The 26,268-nt window shown below is 54.9% G+C and overlaps 1 protein-coding gene and 1 long non-coding RNA gene across 3 annotated transcripts; one reads left to right on the top strand and one right to left on the bottom strand.

Moving 5' to 3' along the window:
- On the bottom strand, window positions 1-21,996 carry PRELP (proline and arginine rich end leucine rich repeat protein). Of its 2 annotated transcripts, none has more exons than XM_046904161.1 (3): window positions 21,887-21,996; window positions 3,379-4,339; window positions 1-2,061 (listed from the first exon to the last, which is right to left on the bottom strand). In XM_046904161.1, the coding sequence occupies exons 1-3, from the start codon at window positions 21,935-21,937 to the stop codon at window positions 1,883-1,885; spliced, it is 1,191 nt and encodes a 396-aa protein (XP_046760117.1). In that variant the 5' UTR covers window positions 21,938-21,996; the 3' UTR covers window positions 1-1,882. The 2 variants fall into 2 exon arrangements, with proteins under 2 accessions (XP_046760117.1, XP_418054.2); XM_418054.8 differs by lacking the exon at window positions 21,887-21,996 and adding an exon at window positions 10,750-10,910.
- On the top strand, window positions 10,177-20,719 carry LOC107055169. Its single transcript, XR_005841924.2, has 3 exons — window positions 10,177-10,714; window positions 19,216-19,328; window positions 20,246-20,719. It is a non-coding gene; the product is annotated as an uncharacterized LOC107055169 (long non-coding RNA).
- Window positions 21,997-26,268: the final 4,272 nt, after the last annotated feature.

Below are 26,268 nucleotides of genomic sequence, written 5' to 3'. Positions count from 1 at the left end.
TCCAGGTCCCTTGTGAATCACTTTATTTTCACTGCTGCGGAGAGTAGGAGTGAAAATACCATTAAGTTGAAATCAGTTGAGAACTACATATGTCTCTAGATATATCTGTACAGTCTACCAGTATATATACACATTATATATAAATATATACATAGGGTCTCCGGGTTTAAGGTTGAAACCTGTCGAACCCAACAAAGCCCATTGGAGGAAGATTTAGAAAGACTCATATTATTTAAAAAGTCCTGAATATCATGGGAGTTTGCTGATCCTTCCTATCTCAGGTGCATGCAGGGCACCTGCAGGGAGCATCCCCATCCCTTCCTGGGGAGTGGGACACGGTGCCTGTCCATGCCCACACCAGAGAAGGGTCACTCTGGGGGCTGAATACCAAGGCTGGTTTCTTTGGTTTATTGCTTTATATTTGTTATGATTGATTTTTTTTTTCTCCTCAAACATAAATCCTGAGAATCAGGAAGAAAAAAAAAAAGAGAGAGAATAATCCCCTCTAAACCCGGACACCCTATATATGCAGGCACAGCTATCCAAGAGGGAAGTAATACATGTGGGAATGGGGAGAAGAGGGGATAAAAAAACAGCTTTTCCAAAGGAGTAATTCTTCCCTTTTCTTTTCCTTTCCTTAAAAAAAAAAAAAAATTAAAAAATTAAAAGAAATCAAAATCCACAAGGCAAAACCAGAAGTGCGCTCGGTCCAAGAAAGCGACAGAGTGGAACCTGCAGGAGGTGGGGGTGCAGGGAGGAGGGGGGAGCAGGGCGGGGGGTGGCACGGAGGTCACCCAGCCAGCAGAGCCCAGACGTTCTCCAGGTCAGCGCCACAGCGCGGGGGCGACTGCATGCGGGGGTGGGGCTGAAATCGGAGCGTATTGCAACTCCGCAGGCAGCAGCAGGGGAAGGACCACCCCCCGCCACCACCTCCTCCCAATTGCCCTCAGCCACGCTGCCTCGAGAGCAAGGCTGCGGAGCAGCGGGAGGACGGCATGCCGGCCCCGGGCCGTGGCTGCGGCCACGAGGTGTCGTTGCCGGCTCTGCCCGGCGGTCCCATCCCGCTCCCCGCGCACCGAACCGGGCGGCGGCCGCGGGACCTCAGGGGAACGCCCCGGGGTCGGGCTGGGATCCGCAGCACCGCTCCGCCGCGGCTGGTTGGATGTGACCGCAGGACCCGCTTGGACTGATGGGAGGTGGTGCGGGGACGGAGGGCTGCGCTTCCCGAAGCAGGGAGTCAGCTCCAGCGCGTGCTGCAACCCCGAGCGCAGGGATGCAGCTGTCCCCAGATAGGCCAGCCTCGGGTTTCGGGCTTTGGTGGCTGTTTGGGTTTGGTGTTTGTGCAGATTATGGCTGCTCTGAGCAGAAATAGCTCCATCACAGGTCTGTGTGATTGCTGTCCCGCAGCACCACTCACTCCTGTGCCACCCCTTACCCAAACAGCCCCCTCATCAACTCCATCAGGAGATGCTTTGGATAGGACCGAACCGCCCACCCTCCCAAAACTCTGCCAGGTCCAGGGGAGAGATGAAGCCAGCTCCAGTGCTGGCAAAGGGCCAGGCGGGGGGGGGGGGGTGGAGGGGGGAAGGTGGGTTGTGGGCAGGGTGACAGGAGGGTGACAGCACGGTGAAAGGCCCCCATGCAGCCCAGGCTGATGCTAGGACCTGGGCCAGCTGCTGGGACGTGATGCTGTCCTGCAGACAACCCCCGGGGACACAGAAGCCACATCAGGCAAGGAAAGGGAGGGGAGGAGGGACGTGAGAGGAACAGAGAGGCCAGGGAGTGAGCAAGGGAAGAGGAAAGCAAAGAGGGTCCCGAGTGTCAAATACTGATGGGGTTCGAGTCTTTGTGCAAAGCCAAGTCCTAGGAGAGGCACGTAGGGCTAGAAAACCACGGACTGCAGGAGGCGGAAACACATCATCAGATCCAAGGGGATGGGGGGTTTCAGGAGGTTCCCATCCAGCCGCAGGTACCGGAGCCGGGGCACGCTGTCCAGGTCAGAGGGGGAGAAGTCCTGGATGGACATTAGTGAGGTGGGGCAGATCTGCGTCCCATTGATTTCTGCAGGAAGAGAAGAAGAAGGACATGGGTTAGAGGTAACGAGGAAAAGGAAGGCAGAAGGGGATGCTAGAGGCCCCTCCGCCCCCATTCATTTGTCCCTATCTTCATAGGATCACCCCCACGATGGGGTTGCTTTGCTATCAAAGGGAGAATCCGCAGCTCCTCTGAGGAGACTGGGTACAGCCCAAGCACTCTGGCAAGAGGGAAATCTCTCTTTTGTTCAGAAATGAAGCAGGTAACTCAGCCAAAGCAAGGTGAGGAATACAGAGAGCCAATTTGGAGACAAAAGGGATTATCACATCCCACAACACAGTCAGTGCTTGGCAGCTAAGAAGTCAGCTTCTGGCTTGCCCCTTCCTGATGCTGCAGCCAGTGCCCAGTCCATGATTTTACACCTCCTTAGCAGCATGCTGCTCTTCCACATAAAGCCACACACTATCACTGCCCAATAAACAAACACTGCAGCATGTAGAAGTGTCGGTGTTGCATCACCTGTTGGGACCAATGTCCTGCCTGGAACTGCTTCACAAATAAGTAATGCCCTGTGCAGGTCCTGCAGCCCCCAAACCTCCACCAGAGCCTGAAATATGAGAGCCCAGCTTGCTTTCCCCAATGCACAGAGGGTTTCTTGCAGGACTGCTGCATTCTTGCTCCCCTGCAGATAGCAAAGACAGCGGGTCACTGGACCTCTAAAAGCAGAAACATCTGTCTTGACCAGGAATGGTTCTCTGTCTTCTCTAATGTGCTGGCTGTGTTTACACACTTCACAGGCCAGCACCATGAAGTCGCAATGCTTTGCCTGGAGCAGTGTGAAATTGCCCCGGTTGGTTTGCCAAGACAACCTCCATCACAGCCCTGTTCTCCTTGTTCCCTCCTCTGTGAGGCTCTGCTCGAGAGCTAATCTGGGTTATTTCTAACCATCTCGACTGTGTATTTGGCATCAGTTCTTAAAATATGTGCACAGACACTCCTTTCTGAATAGCCCTATTTCTGAGCCCTGCTGGGGAAGTAACTGTTTCAGTGACAGGTAGCCCCTAAGAAGGTCTGCCTATGGCAACGAACAAGAAAAGCCTTGCAGCTCCAAGGGTTATTCAGCCCTGCTGCTCTGCTGCTACCCTCATCTGTGGGTCATCCTTCACCTTGTGCAAACCAACCTTCATTTGCCAATGGTAAAACCTGAGCTCATCTCACCATTGCATCCCCTCCCTTGAAAGGTTCGTGTACAGATGGGTGAAAAATGCCCTTTTGAACAAAACGCTTGCCATCTCTCAACCTATCTCCTTCCCAAATCTCTCCCAGCTAGCCAACGTGACTCACTCTCAATGGAGTTGTTGTTTAGGTAGAGGTGCTCCAGCTTGGCGCTGATGAAAGGGACGTTGGTGAGCTTGTTGTGGGCTAGGTGCAACACCAGCAGGTTGGTGAGGTTGAAGGAGTTCTTCGGAAGCCCCTTGTCAGAGATCTGGTTGTAGTTGAGCCGAATGAACGCCAGGTTGGGAAACTCCTTGAAATAGTCACTGGGGATGTCCTCGATGTTGTTCCTGTCCAGGAAGAGCTGGTGGATGGCACTGGGCACCCCAGGCGGCATTTTCCTCAGGATGTTGTGGGCTAGGTTGAGTTGCATGAGGTTCTTGAGTCCTTTGAAGGTGTTTTTGTTGAAGACTCCATCACTGAGCTTGTTGTGGTGCAGATCCAAGAGCACCAGGTTCTCCAGCTTGTTGAAGACCCCAGCAGGGATCTTGGAAATCTGATTCCTGCTCAGGCGCAGCTGCTCCAGGTTGGGCGGCAGGAAGGCAGGCACCTCCTTCAGCTGGTTCTTCTCCATGTAGAGGAAGATGAGGTTTTCCAGCTTCTCCAGGACCCGCCTGTCCACCTTCCGGATGCGATTGTTGTCGAGGTTGACCCATTTCAGCGCTGTGGCATTCCTGAAGGACTCCTCCGGGAGGTCATCGATGAAGTTGTTCTGGAGGTAGAGGTAGTGGATGCGGGATGGGATGATGGGAACCTTCCGTAGGTTTCGGCTGTCACAGTAGAGGGCAGAGGGGAAGTCCGGGGGACAGTAGCATTCTCGGGGGCAGTCGGGGAAGATGGAGGGTGGGCCGGGTGGCAGGGGTGGAGGCAGCTCAGTGGGCTCCACGGGTTCAACAGGTTCTATGGGCTCAGGAGGTGGGCGGGTGGGTTTCCGTGGAGGCTTCCTCCGCTGCCCGCTCACCTCTGAGATCAGCACAAGAACAAGTGGGAGAAGCAAGCTAAAGGCCAACTTCATGGTCCAGATGTTTGCCTAAGTGAGACAAGAAGAAGAGGTGGATTAGGAAGAATCGTAGAATCATAAAATCATAGAATCATAGCATGGCCTGGGTTGACAAGGACCACAATGCTCATCAGTTCCAACCCCCTGCTATGTACAGGGTCGCCAACCAGCAGACCAGGCTGCCCACAGCCACATCCAGCCTGGCTTTGAATGCCTCCAGGGATGGGGCATCCACAGCGTCCTTGGACAACCAGTTCAGTGCGTCACCACCCGCTGTGTGAAGAGACCAGTTTAGGTTCTGCATCATCTCCCATCATCACAGTCTCTGGCAGCAGGAGTTACTCCACTACTCTGCCAGTAACCTCCTATTTTTTCGCCATCCCCCTGGAAGTTATCTTTACATCCAACCCCTTTCCCAAGCATGAGTTCAATGAGATATCCTCTGGCTCAGTTCTATGCCATTGGGGGTTTCTTTTTTTTTTTTTTTTTTAAAGTTTCATTTGGGTTTGGGGTGGACTTGTTTCTTTTCTGATTTGGGTTTTTTTTTGTTTTGTTTTGTTTTGTTTTGTTTGTTTGTTGATTGGTTGGTTGGTTGATTTTTACTTTTTTGGCTTTTCAAAGAACAAAGCACGGCTGAGAGAAAAGTCACCTACATGCAAGGCACAGAAATGAGATCAAGGTAACCCTACGCATTCCGTTTTAAGAAGGAAGACACAAGGGTCCTAAAAATGCAAGGAAACTGAGCAAGAATTCTGGCAAAAGACAAAACAAGGGGTCATAAAGACAGGCAGGGTGAGCAGAAATCCCCTGACCAGTGGGGAGGTGAGCAGGAGGGCCAGGAGGGGACATTTTCTTGCTCTGAACTGCAGTATCCCATCAGCTTCAATAAGCAGCATCTCCAGTGGTGGGCAGATGTCCCCAGTGTGGGTTGGGAGCCTCTCTGCACCCTTCTTCCAGAAGGATGGATTGCCCTTTCAGAGGCCTTGATGGATTAGGGTTAATTTTGCTCTTGAGCCAAAAAATCAATGATTCAGCAACAAATTGGCTGAGCAACAGTATCAGGAGGCCCGCAGCAGCTAGCAGAGCAGTGAAGATGGATAGTGTTGTGCTTCAGGGACCAGGATTTAATGCAGGACGGCCCATTTCCAAGGCTTTGTGATAAAAAAAGGACATTTGCAAGATTACACGTGGGAAATACTGAAGGTATTCTGCCATATGGCTCCCTATGCTGTCCGAATAACTGATCCATCACCTCCAGCCCCACTTCAGGGTGCTAGGCTGGGCTGGTAATTTAGGGGGAGTGCAGTAGCAGTGGGAGATCTAGAGGGATCAGATGAGGTCTGATTGTCCCTAGCCCTCGGGAGCCCCTCCTGGACACCAGCCCAACAGCTCACATACCCCACTTCTCCCTCTCAACCACATTCTGATTTCTGTGGTTGTTACTAAGCCCACAGAGGCTTTCTGTCCCATCCCTGTTGCCTAGAACAGCAGCAGCAACCTTCCCTGCAAGATTTTTGCTGGGTGCTCTCCAGCTGACAGCTTGGAGGATGCAGGAATCCAGCTCTTTGCAGATGAGCTCCCCAGAAAGCTTGGTGCAGAAGGTGCTTTGGATGCTTCCCAGGCTAGCTGGAGCAGGCCAGGTTCTCTACTTTCTGTGCAGGCTGCAGATACCTGGGGGTGTTTGTCAGGCTTCTACCAGTGGCATTTGGCACTCCAGTGAGAATGGAGCCCAGGTGGATGAACAGCAAAACAGATGGAGGAGCTGGGCAAAACCAGGATGGGAAGGGGAACCAAGCAGGGGGAGACAGGGAGGAGGGTGGGGAGGAAGATGAGACAGAGAAGAGAATGGATCTCCCAAGCTAACTGAGCAGATGCCATGGGAGACATCACAGCTGGGATGGCAGCATGGGGGTGGGAAGCTTTGGTGATGCTGGAGCTCAAATCAGGCTGCCTCAAGCAAAAGCAGCACCCACCACCAAACCCTCTCCTGTTGCCTTTTCCTGGCATGGAAATGCCTGCCTGGGTCCCCTCCAGCATAACAACCCCCTTTCCATTCCAATTCTGGTGGGTGCTGCTTCCAGCCCCTGGGGTTGTGCCAGCCCTGCTCCCTTTGAAGCAATCCCATGCATTCCTGGGGCTCAAAGTAATTGACTTTCTCCTTGAAAAAACCCTGTTCCCACCCCCTACCCTCCCCCAGCCTGTGTTACTTTCCTTTTTGTCTCACTCTGCTCCCATCTGGCTCTGTTTAACCCTACAAGGCTCCCATGCCTGCTGTTTTCAATCAGAGCTCTGGCATCTCGCTGGGGGAAGGGAGGAACAGGGGAAGAGCAACACCGCCAGATATTCAGCTCAGCAGTACTGCAGTCAGTCCCCTTTGGGGATGTACGTGCATGCTTCTGTGTTGCTGGAGGACAGATTCGACAGCAGGCCACGGAGTACAGACAAACTCCCAACACACAGGCCCCTCCCTGGCCCTCTCCGAGCCACGTCTCCCTTTGCATGCCCTCTCCCCCCACCTTATCCCAAACTTTTCTGCGAGCTTTTGCATCAGCTCCAAAACTCCGTTCTGGATTTTCACACCCAAAAAGCCCGGAGAAGCTGGGGGGGGATCTGATGCCTGCTTTTGGCTGGTGGTGGAGGGAGGAGGTGGCTGGGATGCTGTACATGCTGCGGTGCAGCCATTCAGCTCCTCCCTGCCACAGGGCACGGTTCTGCTCGGGGCAGCGTCACCACGAGGGGCGAGGACGGGGTTGCACCATTGCCCCATCAGGCTCGGGAGCTGGGTCAGCTCTCAGCTCATTCAGAAAACACCTGGCACATGTGCGCTGTCACACGCGCAGCCATGCTGTCCTCTCCACATGAGGCTCCATCACTGCAGGTGTCGAGGGACTCTGCTTGTAGCAGAAATAGTGTCTGAGCCAGAAATTCAGACCCAAGAGCGACAGCATCGTGTGCCATTTGTCAGTGCAGAAGGAAAGTGTCAGCAGGCAGATGCAAACCTTCCTAGCCACTGTACTGCCTGCAACCTGCAGCCACATCCCTGTGGGGCTGGAACTGCAGCCGGTCTGCTCACCACTTCCATCCCACGCACAGAAAGTAGCACTCACTCCCCTGCAATTTGCAGGCAGCAGCTCACAGCCTGCAGCACCCACGTCCAGAAAAACATCACCAACCAGGCTTTTTGCAACAAGCCTGGCTTTTTGCAACAAGCCTGAGGCTGCCACGAGATTTCCAGTTGCCTCCAGCACACTGGAAGGTTCAAAGCCAGCTCTCCCTGGACACAGAACCATCAGCAGTCTGTTCTTTGTTGACTTTCACACCGCTGAATTTACTGACATGAATGCAAGAAACAGATTTCGAAATCCCACACCCTGACCCTGCATGAGCACTGGCTGCTGAATCTGTGGCACAGTGTCTGCTCTGCAGATGCCTTCACTCCACCTTCCCCATCGCTCTCTGATGCACAGGTCCCAGGTACCCCCAAGGAATCCCTGCAGTTGGAACAGAGTTAAACCATGAAGCAGTGAATGCTTTCAGGAAACCAACTGCTCACTGCAGAGAAAAGCCCCATTTCATGGACATTTTTAACAGTTCGAGCACCTCTTGAGCCATGCTGAGTGGCTTGGCCTGGGTGCAAGACAAGCATCTCCTCCAAGACCCTGGTTGGGGTTACAGCAAAGCCTCCAACAAATGCCAGCCCGGAGCTTTTCCTGAGAAGAGACAGCTGTGCAGTCATCCCATTACAACCAACAAAAATTCAGCGCAGCAGCTGGAAATTCCATCCCCAAACAACACTGGCGTTTGCTTTCCAAATACACCTTTCCAAATGCACCTTTGGTGCATCTCACCAGCCCATTGCTCATAAGCAGTGCTCACCACTAGCACAACAACTGGTGCAGGAATCACAGCCTCTGGGAGAGGAGGGAGCTTTGAAAAGGTCGTTGGGGGATTTTTGGCAGGCAGAAGTCACATCACTCTCTCTCGGGTGCCTCCTGCCCTCCCGGCTGCCTCCTGGAGCATCTGGGTATACAGGGAGCAGCAGCAGGCTCTGGACAGATGTTCTGGGGACCCCTTCTCCTGTGGAGGGGCCAGGAGGGATAAAGGGAGCCTTTGTCTTTAGGGAGATGAGGGCAAAGACTTGATTGCTGCACCAGGGACTCCTTCCAGCCCATGGCCCATTGCCCCGTTCCCTTCACAGTTTTCCCACAGCTGCTTCCATCTCCCATTTCACCTCCACTCCCCAGGCTGGAAAATACCCCCAGCTTCCTTGGGAACCTGTGCTCTACAGCAGAACAAGAAATGTGGCTTAAAAGTAGCCAAAAGGAGCCAGTAAAACTCCCCTATTGGTCTCCCTCTACCTCCAGTCTCCGTAACAGCCCATTAGCTCTCTGCAAGGCTCTGTGTCTGATCAGCTTTAACCAAAACAGGGGGGTCTTTATCCAGCAGCGCCACAGTGCTGGGAATGCTGGAAAACCACAATGCACAGTGCCAGGTTGTCCTCTGAGGGGAGGCAGACACGCTGCCATCCGCACATTCCTGAGGCGCCTGGGGAGCAGAGCAGAGCAGAACAGTGATACAACAACCACCCTGCTTGCCCTTTCCCAGAAATTTCCCAGCCAAAAGACAAGCTGTGGGCTGCTGGTCCAGCTGGGGTTGATACTGCATTTCTTCTCATGTGGCCATGCAGGACACGGGAGTCCCAGGGGACATGCTGCCACCTGGCTGGAGAGCAGCTCAGACGTGAGCATGGGCTCACAAGCATTGCCTGTGGGCTCAGCTTGAGGACTGTGCAATGTGGGGATGGTGATGCCCAGCCCGTGTGCCCCCGCATGCCAGGAGTGCTCCCCCCGCTGTGTCAGTCACCAGACGTATTGCAAAAAGCTCGTTGTGTTCACCATGACCTCTTCCCCCTAGGAGGGTCTGTGGGAAGGCAGCGCAGGCAGCGAGCACCACTGCTGCCTCCTCCATCTCAGCAATTCCTCCTTCCTCCTCCTCCTCCCGCACTGCATGCCCTGAGGCTGCTCCTGGCTCAGCCTGCACACCTCCATGCTGCACCTACCGAAGCAAACCTCCATGCACACCCCACTCCCATCCCAGCAGACACATCGTGCCAGCTCCGCTTTTGTAAAATGTTGAGAAACACTTTCTGATGCTTTGTCAGCTCCTTCCGCCTCATCCCTTCCTCCCGGACTCTTCCAAGGCAGAGCAGACCTCCCACAGCCATACTTTGGTCCCTCCTGCTGGGAGCACCCTGTCCGTTGCCCTGCAGCACAAGGGGGCACCCAGGAACCGGCACTCCCCCCGGCTACGGGATGCTGCAGCCCAGCACCACATAAGGCAGCCCACAGCTCCTAGGAAAGTTTCCAAGCCCTCACATGCTGCATGCTTTGCATTTGGCTGCTAAGAGGATGAATTCCTGTTTTTCATCCTTGTATTTATTTCTTTCTTTTCCTAAAAGCATCCAGCTCTCAAAAAGGCAAAGAAGTGCAGGTTTGATGTAAAAACGAATCTCTTCTGTGCACCAAAAACTCTTTTCCAGGATTTAAATGAGCATCCCTGCCCCACTGCTTCCTCCCTTCACCTGCTGAAGCAGGCACAAGGAGCCAGCTGTGAGCCAAGCTGCTCCATCTAATGGGGTGGCAAAGCAGTGTTATGTGCCCCGGGAATGGGCTGCGTGTTCCAGGCACAGACTTTGCCTGCTGGGTAGGAAAGCTCTACCACCGTGCACAAAAGGGTGCTGAAAATTGCTTCTGGGGTACCCAGTTGTTGTTTGGCTGCCCCATCCCACCTCGCTCTACAATCTCAGCCCTCCTCCTGCGGGAGCGGCACCCTGCAGCAGCCCCCCCTACCCCATTCCCTGCAAATCCAGAGCTCAGTGAGCTGGTGCCCACAGTGCACAGTGACGGAGGTTCTCTGGGAGCAGTCCCGACTCCAGAGGTGTGCGGTCTCCTCTCAGCCTCTCCCCCTCCTTGCACGCTTTCCGGGCTGCTTTCCCAAGCAGGGGATCACCCTGTGCACCGCTTGGGCTGAGCAGCCCTCTGTCCACCCCCAGCACTTCTACCCAGCTGGGGAACTGAGCCTGCGTGTGGCTGAGAGCCGCCACAGAAAGCACCTGGCCGTAGGCACAACGCTGTCACACACGGGACTTAGTTCTGCTTTCAGCCCCCTCCACCCCCAGCTTGCACCACGCTGAGAAAAACTCTTGCAAAAAAAAAACCAGAGCAAAGTGAAGGAAAAAGAGACTCCAGATGCTGAAGAACAGAAAAAGAAAAAAAAAAAAAAAAAAAGAGCAAGAAGAGAGAGAAAAGGAGCAGCGAATGCTGCTGTGCGTGTAAGAGACGCTGGAGAGGACAGGAGCATCGTGGACCAGTGCGGCGTCCAGGCTGGGACAGTGGGCAAGGCGAGGTGAGCCTCGGGGGAAGCGCCTGCCTACCGCTTACCTGCGTGCACCTCTCCCTCCTCCTGCCTCTTATTAATCCCCAAGGCAGTTTCCCTCTGGCTGCCTCCCTCCTCCTCCTCCTCCTCCTCTCCACGAGTGAGCGCCGGCCGAGCGCGCGGCGCTGCGCGGGGGTTTTGTTCCTGGGAACCGCGGGCGCCGGGTGGGTGGGAGCGCAGGAGGCGGAGGGCTGGGATGGAGGCGAGATGACAACAATAACGTCTTTATCTGGCAGCCAAGCGCTGCGGGCTCCACACACATGGCCTGCCTGCCGGAGGGCTGGCGTTTAATAACAATTCCTTCTGCTGCGGAGGCTGCTTGGAGCCCGTGTTTAAAAACAAAGCTAATTAATAATTTCAATAAACCCTTCCCTTGCCACAGCCCCTGCTCCAGGAGCGTGCAGTTGGGCTGGTGTTTTCCAGCTGTGCTTCTGATTGCAGAGGGAGCACGGGGGTTCTGTGTGTGCCCATCCCCATCCCCAGAGCTGTTCCACGCAGGGCAGTGACACGGCACAGGGGGACACAGCTGCCCTCTGTCCTGCAGAAGCGAACCAGCCCCGTGCCGGGGTCTGGAGGATGGCATCATAAAACATGGTACAGGTTTCATTCGCTCCCAGTTAGTGAGAGCTTTAATTTAAATCCCAATGATGCTCAGTGAAGAGGAAGGAGCAGGGCTGTGGCAGTGCTGCGTGGCTGAGTGGGTCACGGGTGAAGGGCTGAAGGGGTTTTACCCTCAGTCTCTGCAGGTCCTGGGCTGGAAAATTGCTCTGTGCACAGAGGACACACTGGGGAACCTCAGTGCCGGGGCTGCAGGGATTGGTGGGCTGGTGGGTGCCCGGGGGGATGGTTTTGCTCCCAGGGGCTCCAGGTGAATATTCACAGTGCTAAGAAATAGCATGGGGCCAAGCAGGGATAACCATGGGCACAGCAGGCCATGGGCATCCCCATCCCAAGCACCACTCAGGTTTGGGGGGCAGGGGCTCCCATCCTCCCCATCCTCCCTCCAGCCACGTGCATCTGCAGGAAGGGCCAGGAAAAAAATGCTTTTGCTCAATGAAAACCTGGCCTAAAACCTGCTGGATGCTGGCAGCTGCCTAGAAGGGGCTGATAGTGCACTGCCCCACTTGGTTGATGATGGCTATCAGCAGTAAGCTTCAAACTGCCAAAGTCAGACCCACCCCAAAGCTCCCAGCAGCTGGCATCCCCCATTTGGCCCTGGGTTCCCTGCAGCCCTTCTGACTGTTTCCAGCACATTGGCCTTTTCCTTGCCCCATAGCTGGGGTCTCACTGGTGACTGATCCCTGGGAGTAAGAGGCGGCAGGTGGATGCACCAAAACTTGAAGGGCACTGAAGAGGCACAAGGAGAAACCATGTTGGTACTTCATGTTTCTTAAACAGAGGGTTGAGATGGAGACGTGTTTGCCAGCTGGAGGAAGGTCAAAATCAATATGGAAAGAATATGCTGTTTTCCAGCACGGAGATTAACACCAATTGCTTTGCAAAAGTAGTTAAAGGTCTCCAAATCGAAATGAGTACGGCTATTTTTAATGTGTTTACGTTTTTTCTTTTTTTCCCGTTACCTAATACATACTCAGCTGAGCACTGAGGTATGCACAGGGGAAACTAAGGCACCAAACAGGGACATTTCTTGCACAAAAGCTTTCCTGCAAAGCCCAGCATGGAAAGGTCTCCCATTCCAGACTCTACCCACTGCGCCATAAGAGCTGTGAAGCTGCTCGCACAGCTCCCATTGCTGGGAAGCACAAAAACCTGTAGAAAAATCCTGCAAATCTGAATTGTTACTGTCAGCCAAGTGACTTGGTTGAGTTTTCTTTCTGCAGGAATTTCGTGTGGTGTCCAAGTTCTGAATCCACCTTCAAAGCTGTCCTGTTTGGTTTGTGAGCTGCAGCCCTGGCCGCCACATGCTCTGCTTATGGCATGGCTGCGGAGAAACCTTCCCCAGCTCTTGCAGGCAAAAGGGATGCTGGAGGGTGGCCGGTGGTATTCCTGCTCCCATGGGTTTTGTTGGTCATCCCTGGTGCCACCTCCCTCTGGTTGATGCCCCTTCTCATCCTGCTTCTGGCCCTCCCTCGCATGTTCTCTCTGCAACAGAAATACCACTTTGGTCTGGCGGAGGTAGGGGAGGAAATGTCTGAGTGTGAAAGCACCTACAGGCAGAGCCAGGGCTGTGAGAACGGCCTGCCCTCACCAGGCAGAGCAGCAGGCGGCTGCTGAGGGCATCCATGCAGAGCAGGGAGCTCTGCTGTGGGCTCCGGGGCTGTGCCTGAATGGGCATGAGCTGCAGCACATACAGGGGGAACGATGGGCAGAGAGGGGCTAGGGATGGGGGTCTGAGCAAATCTATGGCAAGACCACTCTGTGAAAGCCATTTAGAGCCAGCAGCCCCAGCCACAGGGCTGTAGAATTTTGCAGTGCAAGAGACTTGTCAAACACTGACAAACAAAGAGTTGACCCCAGACTGGACTCCTCTTCCCCATGCTACAGCCTGAGATGCTCAAAGGTAATGCCCAGGACAGAGGAAGATGCTTATTCTTCATGTTATGACAGCATCGTCTGCCCCATCCCAAGCCAAGCTTTTGCTCTGCTCGGTGCTGTACAAACACAGATGATTAATGGCGTGGTGCTTCTTTCGGACAAGCAGATCTTCAAACTCCCCTTGGAGAACTCAAAAAATGTAAAAAAAAAAAAAAAGAAGAAGAAGAAGAAAAAATCAGAAAGGGAAAAAATAAAGACAGGAAATCCGAGCTGCCCCTGCGGCCAGCGGGTTGGATCAGCACGTGCTTTATGCACAACGTCAAAGCTGCCTACCCTCACCGAGCACGCCGGCACTGAGCAGTCACATCCCCAGTCCACCCCACCCATGGGGGCTGCTGTGGTGGTCCGGTGTCACAGGAACGAGTCCTGAGCAGGGAGAGGGGAAGCCCTGAGCCGCAGCTCCCCTGGGGGCTCTGCACACCCCACCAGCACCTCCGTGTGAAGCTCAAGGTGCTGCCACCAGCCTGCAGAATTAAGTTGTGTCCCCCCCCCTCCCCGGCTCACCATAGAGCTCATTCCCAGGAGTCAGCAGGCTGGAAAAGCGTCACCAGGAGAAACATATGGATACAAACAAAGCTCTGGAGGTGGAAGTGAGCAAAGGGGAAAAGTATGCTGCTCTGTCATGCACAGATCCTGCTCTCCCGTCGCTGGGATGCTGCGGGATGCGCTTCCTCCCCTGGCTGGGCACGGAGCTGGGCAGCGCACAGCTGCTCCGTGCCCACACTTCCACCTCCAGCAAACATTTGGAAACACACTCTGTGAGTGGAGCTGCGAGGGGGATGTGAGGAAGGTGCTTGAAATGCCCCTCAAACAAAGCAGCCCCCAGCCCCAATGCTCTAGAGGCAAAAAGATTCAGCCCAGTGCTTGGCTGGGCTGGGAGATTGGGTCACTTCGGTCAACACAGCACAGAGTGAGGGACAGAGGTGGAGGAAATCGTTATCATCTCCTCACAGATAAGCACAGCCTGAACGCTGCTGCCTTCCTTCCAAGCATGGCCTGGCCCCTCCATCCATGCACGAGCGTCTCATGCTGCTGGAACCAGGACACAAAAACCTCATGGACCAGGACATGCTGCTTCACCCGCTCAGACAGAGGCAGATGGAGCCAGGCTGGAAAGAACGAGCTGCTCTTGATTCCAAGTGAGAAACACAGCTGAAAAAGCCAGCTGACCTTTGCCCCAACCAGGTGTTTAAAAAGAAAGAGAGGAAAAACAAGAGATAATCCTGTTCTGAGCACAGCTGCTGTTTTGGTCATTAAATGTACAGGCAAATCACCTCTCAGGATCATTCTCAGCAGTTGGGTGCCTGAGTACAGGCACTGCGGCAGCCAGGGAAGGGTTAGGGAATGGAAAACTCCTGCAAGCTGCTCGTCCGACAGCCCCACCAGAGCTGACGCAGTGAAGGAATGCAAACCCCAATGCCTCTCGCTTGCAGCCGTAAACCCCTTCCTGCTTGGCTGTTGCCAGAGACGTGATGAAGCGGGAACAGGCCAGATTGGATAAGGACAGCACCAGTGGCTGGTCCTGCCCTGCTATGGGGCAAGATGCAGGGAGGAGAGAAAGGAGATCTGCACCCCCCGTTGCCTGGGGAAACTGAGGCAGGAGGGAGCTTCGCACTAAACCAGCTGCCTTTTCATTTACACAACCTGCAGTATTTCCCAAGCGATGCCAAGGTTTTATTGTTATTCCTCTTTCAGCCTTGGCATGGGGGAGCTGGCACACGTACAGCAGCGTGAGCACTGTACAGCCTAGCACTGAGGTTTGTCTCACCCCCAGTGCTGAGCTTGCAGTCACCCCATGGGATGGAGCAGCGCTTCCCCAAGGGGTTGAGACCTAGCAAACTAATTGCTGGAACAACCCAAGGAAGAGTTTGTCCCTTGCCAAGTAAAAGGCAAAGTGCGGGGAGGGGCTCAAAGCTACGGAAGCGGAAAGGAAGTGGTATTGCAGTTCGTGAGGACCCCATCCCTGCTGCATGTCACGGACCGCTGGCAGTGGGGCTGGCCCATAGCCGGTGGTGGACACAGCACAACTGCCAGCTCCACTCCATCTGCACTGTGACCACTGAGCCCCCCCCCAGCACACCCCCAGCCCCTTCCTCCCCATTCCACATCTCCTGGGCTATTCTCGTGGCTGCTTTAAGCGCAGGGAGGGGATACAGAATTCATCAGACCTCACATTTCTCAGGGATTAAATCATACAGCTCATTTCTCTGAGGGAGAGAAGTCCAACCCCACCTCCCCCCCCCTTTTTTTTTCCTGCAGGGCCGAGCAGCCACTCATTAGCTCTTGGCAGCAGGGCACGGCGTGGGGCCAAGTGCTGCTGCGTGCTCAGCTCACAGCCACAGTGCCGGGGGCTGGGAACTGCGGGGCACCAACCAGGGCCCCCTCCCTGCCCCATGGTGCCCCTGCCTGCAGTATCCCCCACCCAGCCCTGCCACCAGAACGTCGTGTCCTCTCCTCTTCTGGGGTGAGCGGCCCACTCCACACAGTTCTCTGCTGGTTCAACAGTGGTTTGCACTGGGAGCACACAGGACACGAGGACCTTTCTTCCACCTGAGCAAGGGCTGCATTTTTCCAAGCTGTCTTGGGTGTGACAGTAGCCTCCAGGAGTGTGGAAAACAGCCCCCATCATTCCCCATCTGGGCGTACTATGGAAAAGACAGGCTTATCCTAGCTCACGCAACATTAGGGCTGATATTTTAGATAAGCAAAGAGAAAGTGACCCCAGGCTCTGTGGCTCCCTAGGGCTGCTCCTGAGGAAGCTGCTGCTTCCACTCTGCCCCAGTGTCACTGCTCCATCGCAGAGGTCACATCCCACCCACTGGGCCCCTGTTGAACAGAGGGGAAACTGAGGCATGTGTCCAGGGGTGTTAAGAAGGCAACAACGTGGTCCCACATCCCTGGGGTCTGCAAGAGATCCTGCCAGCTTCTAGTACACTCTGCTCTACCTCTCCAAACCTTGGAAGCCCCAGGACGTCCTCTCCCTGCTCTTCACAAGCAGTTTGACCACTCATTGAACCATATGTGATGGATTTTGCAGCATACCTCATATGAATGTCAAGCTAGGAGCAAACCATTTGGCAGCTGAGCAGGAGACGAGCAGCAGCACCAGTGCCCAGCCCCAGCGTAGCAGGAGCCCCGCCAAGGCCTATTTCATCCCTGGTTGTTGGTTATTTTTTTGTCCACAGAGCCCTAAATCCCCAGGGGAGTAATTTATTACCCCTGTGGATAAATGGTGCTGATCTGGGGACCTGCAGTGTCCTTCTCTGGCAGAGGGCCATGGCACAAATGGGTCCCCAGAGAGGCACAGTGATGAGGGCAGGTGACCGAGTAACCCCGCAGTGACTGCCTAACCCGTCCCTGGCACAAGGCAAGGGAGCTCATGTGACGTTAGGCGGCATCTCAGACCCAGATGCTTCGGAAGACACCCAAAAGTACATGGAAATGCTTCAGATAGATCCTGGAAGGAGCTCAGGTGGCTGAGAGCCACCTCCTCCTGCACTGCAGTCCTCACTGCCACCACAGACCCCACAGGTGCTGGGTTACTGCTGCTGCCTGGAGACCTCAGATGGGGAGGAATCCCCATCCTGCCCTCCTGCCTCCACCACTCCTGCATGCCCGTCATCACCACCCCCATGCTAAGGCAGCAGCAGCTCCTGGTCCCCATTAGCAGCTTTCCGGGAGCCAGTGCTGGGAACAGCAAACACAGCAGCAAACAGACCCAGCAGCTGCCAGCATTCTCCCCAAGGGCCCATCCACAGCCTCTCCACACCACCCACCCCATGTCCATCCCACCATCCCCACCATCCCCTCCCACGCAGGAATGGAGTCGCCTGTACCCCCAGCCCCATGGCATGCCTGTGGGGTGGACACACTGCCCCACATCCTCTCTGCAGTACCAGGTGTTCTAGCAGAGCTTTGCAGATGGCCCCACGCTGGCATCCTGCAGCTGCCGTCAGTTGAGACGAGCTGTGAAGCTGCTTGCTCTCCAGCAGGCACACTTGATTTAGCTCCTGATAAAAGAGGACAGTTCTCCCCTCTCCTTGCTATTCACACAGGACAGGAGCTCACTGCACTCCCTGGTGCATCTCCTGCTGCTCAACGTGCTGCAGCCCACGCTGGGACAGGGGCAGGGCACTGTGCCACACCCCATGGTGGCAGGGAAGGATGGGGGCTCCTGGGGGCAGCTTGGAGCTGAAAGAGTGGTCAGTGTTGGTCAGAACAAGAACAAGGCAGTGATTCAGTGAAATGAAGCGCAGTGGAAACCATGAAAGCCAGTATTCCAAGCCGAGCACACAATTAGCTGGTGGGACCCATCACCACAAGATGCCGCTCAGGCCAAAGGACTCCATGGGGTTTTAAATTAATACATGAAAAATATGTGAGGGGATGCCCACACGTAGGAAGACTGCTGTCATTCAGGGTGGCAGGAGCAATGAGAGCAAGCATTCCAATGAGCAGAAAAGCACTGGGGACACAGAAGCAAAGGAGTCACCAAGTTGTGGTGGACATCTGCCTGCTTCTCGGGTGATGCATTATGCCCGTGGGGGGATGGAAGGGATTACCCAGCTGTTGGCATGCAGGTGACACAGCTCCCCGCTGGCTGCAGCACTGTCTCAAAGCCTCTGTCCCCTCCCTTGCTCTGTCTGGGCGTCACTGCTGGCTGTTTGCAAAGGAAACACCTGAGCCACATTTGGCCCTACCAGCCCTCCCTTGGGTTTGGCCTTCATCCCTGCCTCCTCCTCCTTGCCCAGTATTTTTCCTCTCCAAAGGCAGGAGCCAGCCGGCTGCTTCCCTTGCACGATATCAGCTGCACTGTGAGACTGGCTGTTCCCCAGGGTAGGGAGGGCAAAAAGTGCTGCAGCTCACCAGTGCCTGGGGAACTGCTCCCACCCCCAGCATCTGCTCCCCCACAGTGGCCTCAGAGACATTAATTGGGGTGATGTGGGCTAAGGCTGATGGACCTGGTGGGTAAGAACAGCTCCTTCCCAGCAAGCAGCCCTGGCTGGAGAAGATGGCTGGAGCTGACCCAACAGTGCGTTACGGGCTGAATGATGACGCTGTCCCTTCCAACACAGCAGCCCCTTGCCTGCTCAGCTGTCCCCTGGAAAACCCCGGCCTGAACAACAGACACCTCCAACAGCCTCACTGTGACAGCTGCCAAAGGCACATGAGATACCCTGAGCTGGGGGCTGGGCTGCACGTCCCAGGTGGGGACACTTCCTATATGTGCTGTGCTCTGAGCATGCAGCAGTGGCAGCCCACAGCTCCACACCACGTGTGTGTGATGGGAAGGTGAAAGCAGAGCACAGGAGGGTGGGGATGATGGATATGCAGCCTGAGCTGGGAAGCAATCTCAGTGGCCCCGTTCTATTGCTGCTCATTACACTCAGTGCGGATTTGCCTATATTGCTTGGCAGAGTGTGAGTAGCAAACAGGCCTCATCAAAACCCCAGAGATACCCAGAAACTGCTCCAAATATTACAGCTATAAATTCAGCTCATTTCTCTAACTGCTCAGAGCTGCCAGGGAAGTTGACTCAGTCTCTCTCCTGGTGACTTTGTGCCAAACCCCGCCAGGCACTGTTCCCCCTGCAGCTACTCATGAGGGTCTGCAACACACATCCCCTCACACCCCAAGCTCCCACTGGTGCAGTCTCCACTCCCACACCCCTTCTGCCCCCAGGGTCCCACCATCTATTCCCCACCTCCCCTCTTGCCAATTTTCCCCTCTCCCCTTGAACCACAGGCACTTTTGCAGCACTGATGGGACCACTCAGATGCACTTAGGCTGCTCCTTGAGACCCTTCCTGCCTCTGTCTTGTGCTTTTCCCCATGCAAGCAAAGGCTCCATGTTCTCCTCTCAGGTTCGTTCAGGGAAGACAGATCCCACAGGAGATGGGTTTCTTTTCTCTCCAGGTTGAGTTTTCCCATATTCTTCCTTTCACATGCTGGATCATACACGAGCACCTGGCTGCCCCAGACACAGGACAGACCCAGCCCCACTGCTCCCGTGCAGTGGGTTCTTGCAGGTAAGAGTTAACTCTTCCTCCAAGCTCTGCATGTCCCTCAGCTGTGTATTGAAGGCAGCATCAGATTTCCAAAAACATTCCAGGACTGATCCTCCAGGGACTATATCCTCACATCCCCCCCCATAAACATATTCCTTTCTCCTCAGGAAGAGCAGGGCTGTAATTAACCCTGGATCATCCCTGGGGCTGGGAGAGCTGGGAATGTTTCAGAACACGGACTTCTCACCCAGTCCTTTCTCCAGCCACTCATCACTCAAATATTTGAGGTCCAGTTGTGCAAAGAGCAAATTGTGCAAAGGGACGGGCAGAAATCCGGGCAGCTGCTGGCTGCGGCAGCTGCTCGGAAGGGGAGGTGAGCACAGATCTGAAACTGGGGTATCAGCATCTACCATCCAAAAGGAGCTACTGAAGTTCTGCAGACACCAGGGCTCCCCATTTTCCCATTTCAGAGGTCAGAGCTAGGGGTGCTTTGGCAGCAAAGCCAGAGACAGTCCCTAATCCATTTGCTTCAGCCCTGTCCTTTGCCTCAAAGGTGGGTGGCAGTGTCAAGGGGATGGCTGTGGCCATGTGCCCAATGCCACTACAGCTGCCAGCACACAGAGCCTTTGGGGGAGCACCCAGAGTCAGCCACGGGTGACACTGCATCCCCAGAAACAACCCAGAGTCACGATTTCCCACTAAGGGCATTACTGAGGGTAAAAATAGAACTGAGGTATTCTGATCATATCAAAAAAAACGTTTCCTGCAGCTCCAAATGAGCGCTGCTTTACGAGAAACTTCTTATTTTTTTGGAGTGGGGAAAAAAAAAAAAAGAAAAAAAAAGGAAAAAAAAGCAGAACGTGCAGCCTTTCCAGTGGAACCGAAAACCTTCCTCCTGTCCAGCATAAACTGCTGCTCACTCCTTCTCTTTTAAGCAGAGGAGGCTCAGCAATGAAACAGCAATGCGGTGGCAGCACGGAGGCTTCTGCCTCCCCCGGTAGTACAGGGAATCTCATAATGAAAGTTGCCTTGGTGGAAGTCCCAGCTGGGCTCACACAGACCCTGGAGGCCCCGAGCCAAGGTTATCAATCACGGATGCACTCCAGCTCCAGGTTTATTTTCCTGGCTGTGTGGTCTTTGCTCTGCTCTGAAACTATGTCTGCATGAAGACAGTCCAGCCGTTACACAAGCTTCAAGATAAACTCCTCACAAACCACGATGAAAATTGCGAGGAAAGGAGATAAAGGGAAACAGCAAATAAATCACATTGTATTTTTTCCACCTGGCTGAGCTCCATCCTTTATCTCCCGTCTCTTCCCTCTTCCTCCCAGCTGCTCTGCAGCTCGGCCCCACAGCTCTGTGCTCAGCCCTCTCCTCTCACAGCAGTTCTTATTCCAATGGCTGGGAGGGGACAACCAAGCCCGGGGGGCTGAACCCCTTTGAGAAGGGGTGTGGGGGGGTAGGTCAGTCGAGAGCCCCTCATCACCACTCCTGGGGTGGTGGAGGCAAAGCTGGGGCTGGGCTAAGGCAGGGGGATCTGCACCTTTGTGTGGAACATCTGCCAGGGCAAATCACCCTCCCCAGTTCCTGGGGCTCCATAATGAGTTCCCCAAGTCCTGGAGACAAGAAGAGCCTTGAGGAGAAGGGGCACCTGGAACCCCAAAATGCTCCCAAGCGGGTGAGGGACTGGAGCAGCCAGCACAGCCCAGGATCCAGGGGTTAAATCCCCCGGCTGGTGAGTCAGAAGCCTTTGATGCAGCCAAAAGGAGCTGAGTAATTTGTGTATCTGCAGAGGTCACACTGCCTCCTCTCTCTTTACGTCTCTTACTCATGCTGCTCCTTCCCACTCTCCCTCTGCAGCCTGGACTTCTCTCTCCCTCCAGCTCACCAGCTCTCTTTACTACGGTTGCTATTAATTATCAGCATTAGCGCAGCCCGGAGGAGCTCCTGGCAGCAGCTGGCAGCCCCATGTGGTGCTGGTTCGGTTGGAGCACAGCACAGTGATGGGTGCCAAGTGTTCACCCCACTCCCTTTCATCTGCCTCTCTTCCTCCGTGGGTATTCATCCCTCTCTGCTCTGTGGTTTCATTCAGAAGTTCTGAATTTCTATAGGACTCACCCTGCTGCCGGCTCTGCAAAGCTGCTTAACCCCCAAGGGACGAGGCAGGAGCTGCTCCGGGAGCTTTGTGTCTCCCAAATGACAGTCTCAGTAATCCCAGGTTGCTACGAAGCACCTGGGCAGCGAGAAAGACTTCCCCACGTTTAATCAAATCACTTAATTAGGTTGTTTAATAAGCAAGGGAGCTCTGGGAACATCAGTGTTTCCCAGCTCTCATACAGCATTTGAAGCAGGGATTTATGGCAGAGCCATTAAGGTCCCAACAATCTGTTTTTAATCCATCACAGCAAAGCCTCCCCACTCCCGTGCCCACAGGGCCCCTTCCCCCAGGAACTGCCCGAAGGGGTGGGGTGGTCCAGGGCATGCAGCTCCATTCCTGCTCCTGCAGAGCAGCCGTGGGAATGGGTATTTCCTATATGTGCGACTTGACCCACTCAGCCCCTGCTCAGCTCATCACCCACCTGGTTATAGAGGGGGATTACAATGCCAACTCGCTCAGCAGCAGTGAGCATGCACCCAGGGACAGCTCGAGGGGCTCCTGCTCCTTCCTGCCATTGTGTTACGCACCCCTGAGTGCCTGTCCTATATCGGCTGCCCCGAGCAGCTTGCAGCATCTCCCACGCACTGTGCTGCTGCCATCCTCCACTCCCCTCCAGATGGATTTGCTTTTCGTTTCCCAGTCTGGGCCTTTGTGTTTCTTGCAGATTTTTCTAACCTCTCTGTCCTCTCTGGTATTTGCAAATCTTCCCAGTTCTGCATCCACAGAGGATTTTGTGCATGTGCTATTTCCTTCCTCATCCACAACATTCCTGAATCCCAGTAAACACGCTGGTCCCCATGGGCCACCACTGGACCTGCATTTTGAATCTTCCCTGCCTTTCAGAGCCCTGAAAACCCTCAGATGTAGACACAAAGACTTTCACAGCCAATTCGAGTTTGCGAACCCCACACATCTGTTGGCCACAGCTGAGAACCCAAATCCCACCTGATGTAGTCCAGCCTACAGCATCCTCTGCACACAGCAAGCACCAGAGCCCAGAGCAGGGCTGGAACTGCCACCTACATCTCACCTCCCCACACTTGTGCCATTCCCCCAGGGCCTGAAAGTTGGCTGCAATTACTGCCTGGAGATACAAACCTTCATTGCTCCCTCCAGAGTTGCTGCCAGCAGCTCAGGGCAACTGATAGCTCCCTAGTTAATGCAATCACTGGCACCCAGTACTTAACATCTGCTTCTCACCCCTCATCAGGGACATGCTGGGAGGTCAGGTGTTTGCAGGCTCTGGGCATTGCTATGCCTTTCAATGGAAATGCAGGAGCTCAGCCTGCTGTGCCAGCAGCTCCCAACCCATTTCCAGCCCTCATCTCCACTCCCTGACCCCTTCCCTTCCCATCTGAAGCCAGATCCCCAAAGCACGCATGGCTCTTGGCCTCCTCTGGCTCTGAAGGAAACCTGAAGCTGTCAAAGCAATCCACCACAGCCTCAGATAATTTCTTCCTTTCCCTTTTCCCTTCGTTTTGCAGCAGGTGCCCCACGGTGTCAATGGCAGCCCTGGGGCGCAGGCACCCACCCTGTCCTGATGTTCACTGTGGCTGCAGAGCCCTGCCAAGCCTTCCACCTGGCAAGCACCGGCGTCTCATAAGGAATACACAGCTCAGGGCTGGAAAATAAACATCTTTCTGTTTCTCCTTGCCTGGGGAGTTCAGCTCCGATACTTTAATTTTGCCCATCTATTTTGATTGAAACAGAAGTGGATGGAAGGCAGAGCTAAGCTGCCAGAGCTGTAAAATCAGCTGTCAGGAGCCTTCCCAGAAGCTGCCGTGCCCACCGCCACATTTGCCAGGGCGGGACAGGAAGGTTCCAGCTCAGAGCAATGCACAGGCAGCTCTGGGGAGCAAAGCAGCCACCCTGGGGGCATCAACCCCCAAATCCTCCCACAGCAACAGCACCATCTGGAAGGACTGCTTTTTGCTGGCCTCATCTCAACATGGCCAAGAATTGAAGATTAACCCCCAGAAGGTGCAAATCTGCTCCGAGACTGGGCAAGGAGATGGGCACTGGGGGGGTCTCTATTGGAGCTGAGGCAGAGCTGGCTGAGCCTCCACCCCCAAAGCTCTACCCCATACCTTACCCCCAGTCCCAAGCTGCAACCCTCCATCCCCAAACCTCTATCCCCATATTCCCTGGGCTGGGCTTCAGTTCTGCATCTACGGCATTGGGTCAGCTGTGCACATCATCCTCTCCTCTCCTGGAGATCCCCTCAGAGTCCTCATCAGTGCTCCCAGCAGGACCAGCACCCACTGCCCTGCACAGCACCAGGCCGGCTCCGCTGCATGCTGCCCCCTGTGCAGTGCACGCCATTTGGCATCATTAGCAGCATGCGTAATGATTCCAATTAGAAGAGCTGGAAAACTCCAAGGAGCTGCGTCTCTGTTTTCCCAAATGTCAGGTGGAGGTGGAGCAGCAGAGGAAGTGTGTTCATCTCGAAGGCATCTGTGCTGCTGCTCCAGTGGAGGCAGATGCTCTGGTAGCAGCTTCTGCAGCCCCGCAACTCTCTGAGGATCCGCTCTCGTGCAGGTGGAGGGCTGCAAAACCAGGGCCAAACCCCAGAACTGTGACCAAGGCAGCTCCAAGCCCTTGGCTGCTTTCCCCAGCATCTTCACAACACGGCCAGGGAGTACCGTTGCTTGGGAAATGGTGGCACTGGTCGTTCTCTAGCGCTACCAGGACAGGTGCTGGGGATATTTCCTGAGAGGAGGGGGTGGCACAGGGCTGGCCTCGTGCTGGCAGCACCCACAATGGGTCAGCATCTCTGCCCTGAGGCCAGCAGCGGAGCTCTGGGGGCAAAGACGGCTGCCACCCATGCAGCCTGTTTGTTTTTCAGCACAGAGCGAGGCTTTGCTGGAGCTGGAGGAATTCATCTCGCTGAAGGAGCCTTGTTTTTCATGGAGGAAATGAGACAGTGCACTTTTAATAGGAAATAAAAACACGTAAAATAAAGAGAAACTGAGACACAGGACTGGAAAAATGTCGAGCTATCCAGCTGTGTCTCGCCAGCAGTGCAGCCCCTGCCAGCAGGCATCACCGTGTGCTGCTCTGCTCCTGTCCCAGCACTGCAGGCAGAGCCCTGGGCACAGCATAGGGCACCCACTGCTCCAGACACTCCCGCTTGCGCTGCCCAACACCAATGAGTTGCTGATGAGTGCAGGTCTGAGCTGTGATGAGGACAGCACAAAAGGAAAGGCACCCCAGGGGCACCTGAAGCCCTGAGTCTACTAGAGCTCTGCTGGTGAGCCCGGTGCTGGGCATGGGACTGCCAGCAGGGCAGGGACTGGACTCCTTCATAGGTGAGCAGCACACACTTCAGAAACCCACAGGGAAACCATGCACTGTCTGGGGAAGAGATTTTCCAGCTGTTTTACAGGGATTTGCACTGGGATCAGAGACAGTTCATGGTCCATAACTTATTTGCATTGATTAAGTGAGAAACTTAAGCAGCACAGGAAGCTTTTGGCGTTGGGGATGGTGGCTGTGCAGGGGAACACGCTGTGCTAGAGCCCTGGAGACACCACCAAGAGCAGCTCACAGCTCCATGGTCTTGCAGCAAAGCTCTGATTAAATCGGAATGCAATGCACATCCGGAGGCTTCGCTGCAGAGCCGTCCTCTCCCATCTGGGAGCACAGCCTGTGTTCCAGGAGCAGCCCCATGCCTGTCACCATCGGGGAGGACAGGAAGCGGCAGATCCCAGCCTGGGGGTGAACATTGCCCTGGAAATTGTCCCCACTGCCGGCAGGGCAGCTGTACAGCCTCCCTTTATCCTAACTCCTTGCTGAGCAAGATGGCCCCATGAGCCATGCATCCCACACAACAGCCGGAACTCCTGACATCCAGCCCTGTCCCAGCACTCCCCGTCTCCCCAGCATCATTTGCTCACCCGCCCAACCACCCCCAGCTTCTTTCCACCAGGCACCATCCTGACATATGAAGTCAAACCACTCCTTACATAGCTCTTGGCTATCGCAGAAAGCAGCCGTAGCTATGGGCGCAAACAAGCAATGTTTCCATCCCAGCCTTGTTCCAGCCCTGTCCTAGCTGTCTGCAGAGCCGCACCCAGGACCCAAACTAAGCATGAGAAGCTGCAAGGTTTGGTGGCCCTGTCCCAGAGTTTCTTAAAACCATGGGGATCATGGCACCTTGGGTTGTGCTGTCCCTGTGACTGGATCCCAATGGACTGTGTGCAGGCAGCCACCTTGGAGCCTCAGCATCTCCCAGCAGTGGTGTGGGGCCAGTATCAGTGATTAAACCCTTTGAAACACTCCTCATAGGCAACCTGCAGGGGATTCATGAAGCTGCAGATGCTTCAAGACAACCTCAGTCAGAAACATTTAACTGAGATGGTTGGGAGAGAGAAAAAGAAGAGAGGAGAGGAGAGGAGGGGAGGGGAGGGGAGGGGAGGGGAGGGGAGGGGAGGGAGAGGGAGAGGAGAGGAGAGGAGAGGAGAGGAGAGGAGAGGAGAGGAGAGGAGAGGAGAGGAGAGGAGAGGAGAGGAGAGGAGAGGAGAGGAGAGGAGAGGAGAGGAGAGGAGAGGAGAGGAGAGGAGAGGAGAGGAGAGGAGAGGAGAGGAGAGGAGAGGAGAGGAGAGGAGAGGAGAGGAGTGGAGAGGAGAGGAGAGGAGAGGAGGAGTGGAGAGGAGAGGGGAGGGGAGGGGAGGGGAGGGGAGGGGAGGGGAGGGGAGGGGAGGGGAGGGGAGGGGAGAGGAGAGGGGAGGGGAGGGAGGGGAGGGAGGGAGAGGAGAGGAGAGGAGAGGAGAGGAGAGGAGAGGAGAGGAGAGGAGAGGAGAG

This window comes from Gallus gallus, chromosome 26, assembly GCF_016699485.2.
Source record: "Gallus gallus isolate bGalGal1 chromosome 26, bGalGal1.mat.broiler.GRCg7b, whole genome shotgun sequence".
Classification (NCBI taxonomy): Eukaryota; Metazoa; Chordata; class Aves; order Galliformes; family Phasianidae; genus Gallus; species Gallus gallus.
This window is presented reverse-complemented; position numbering and strand designations above follow the sequence as displayed.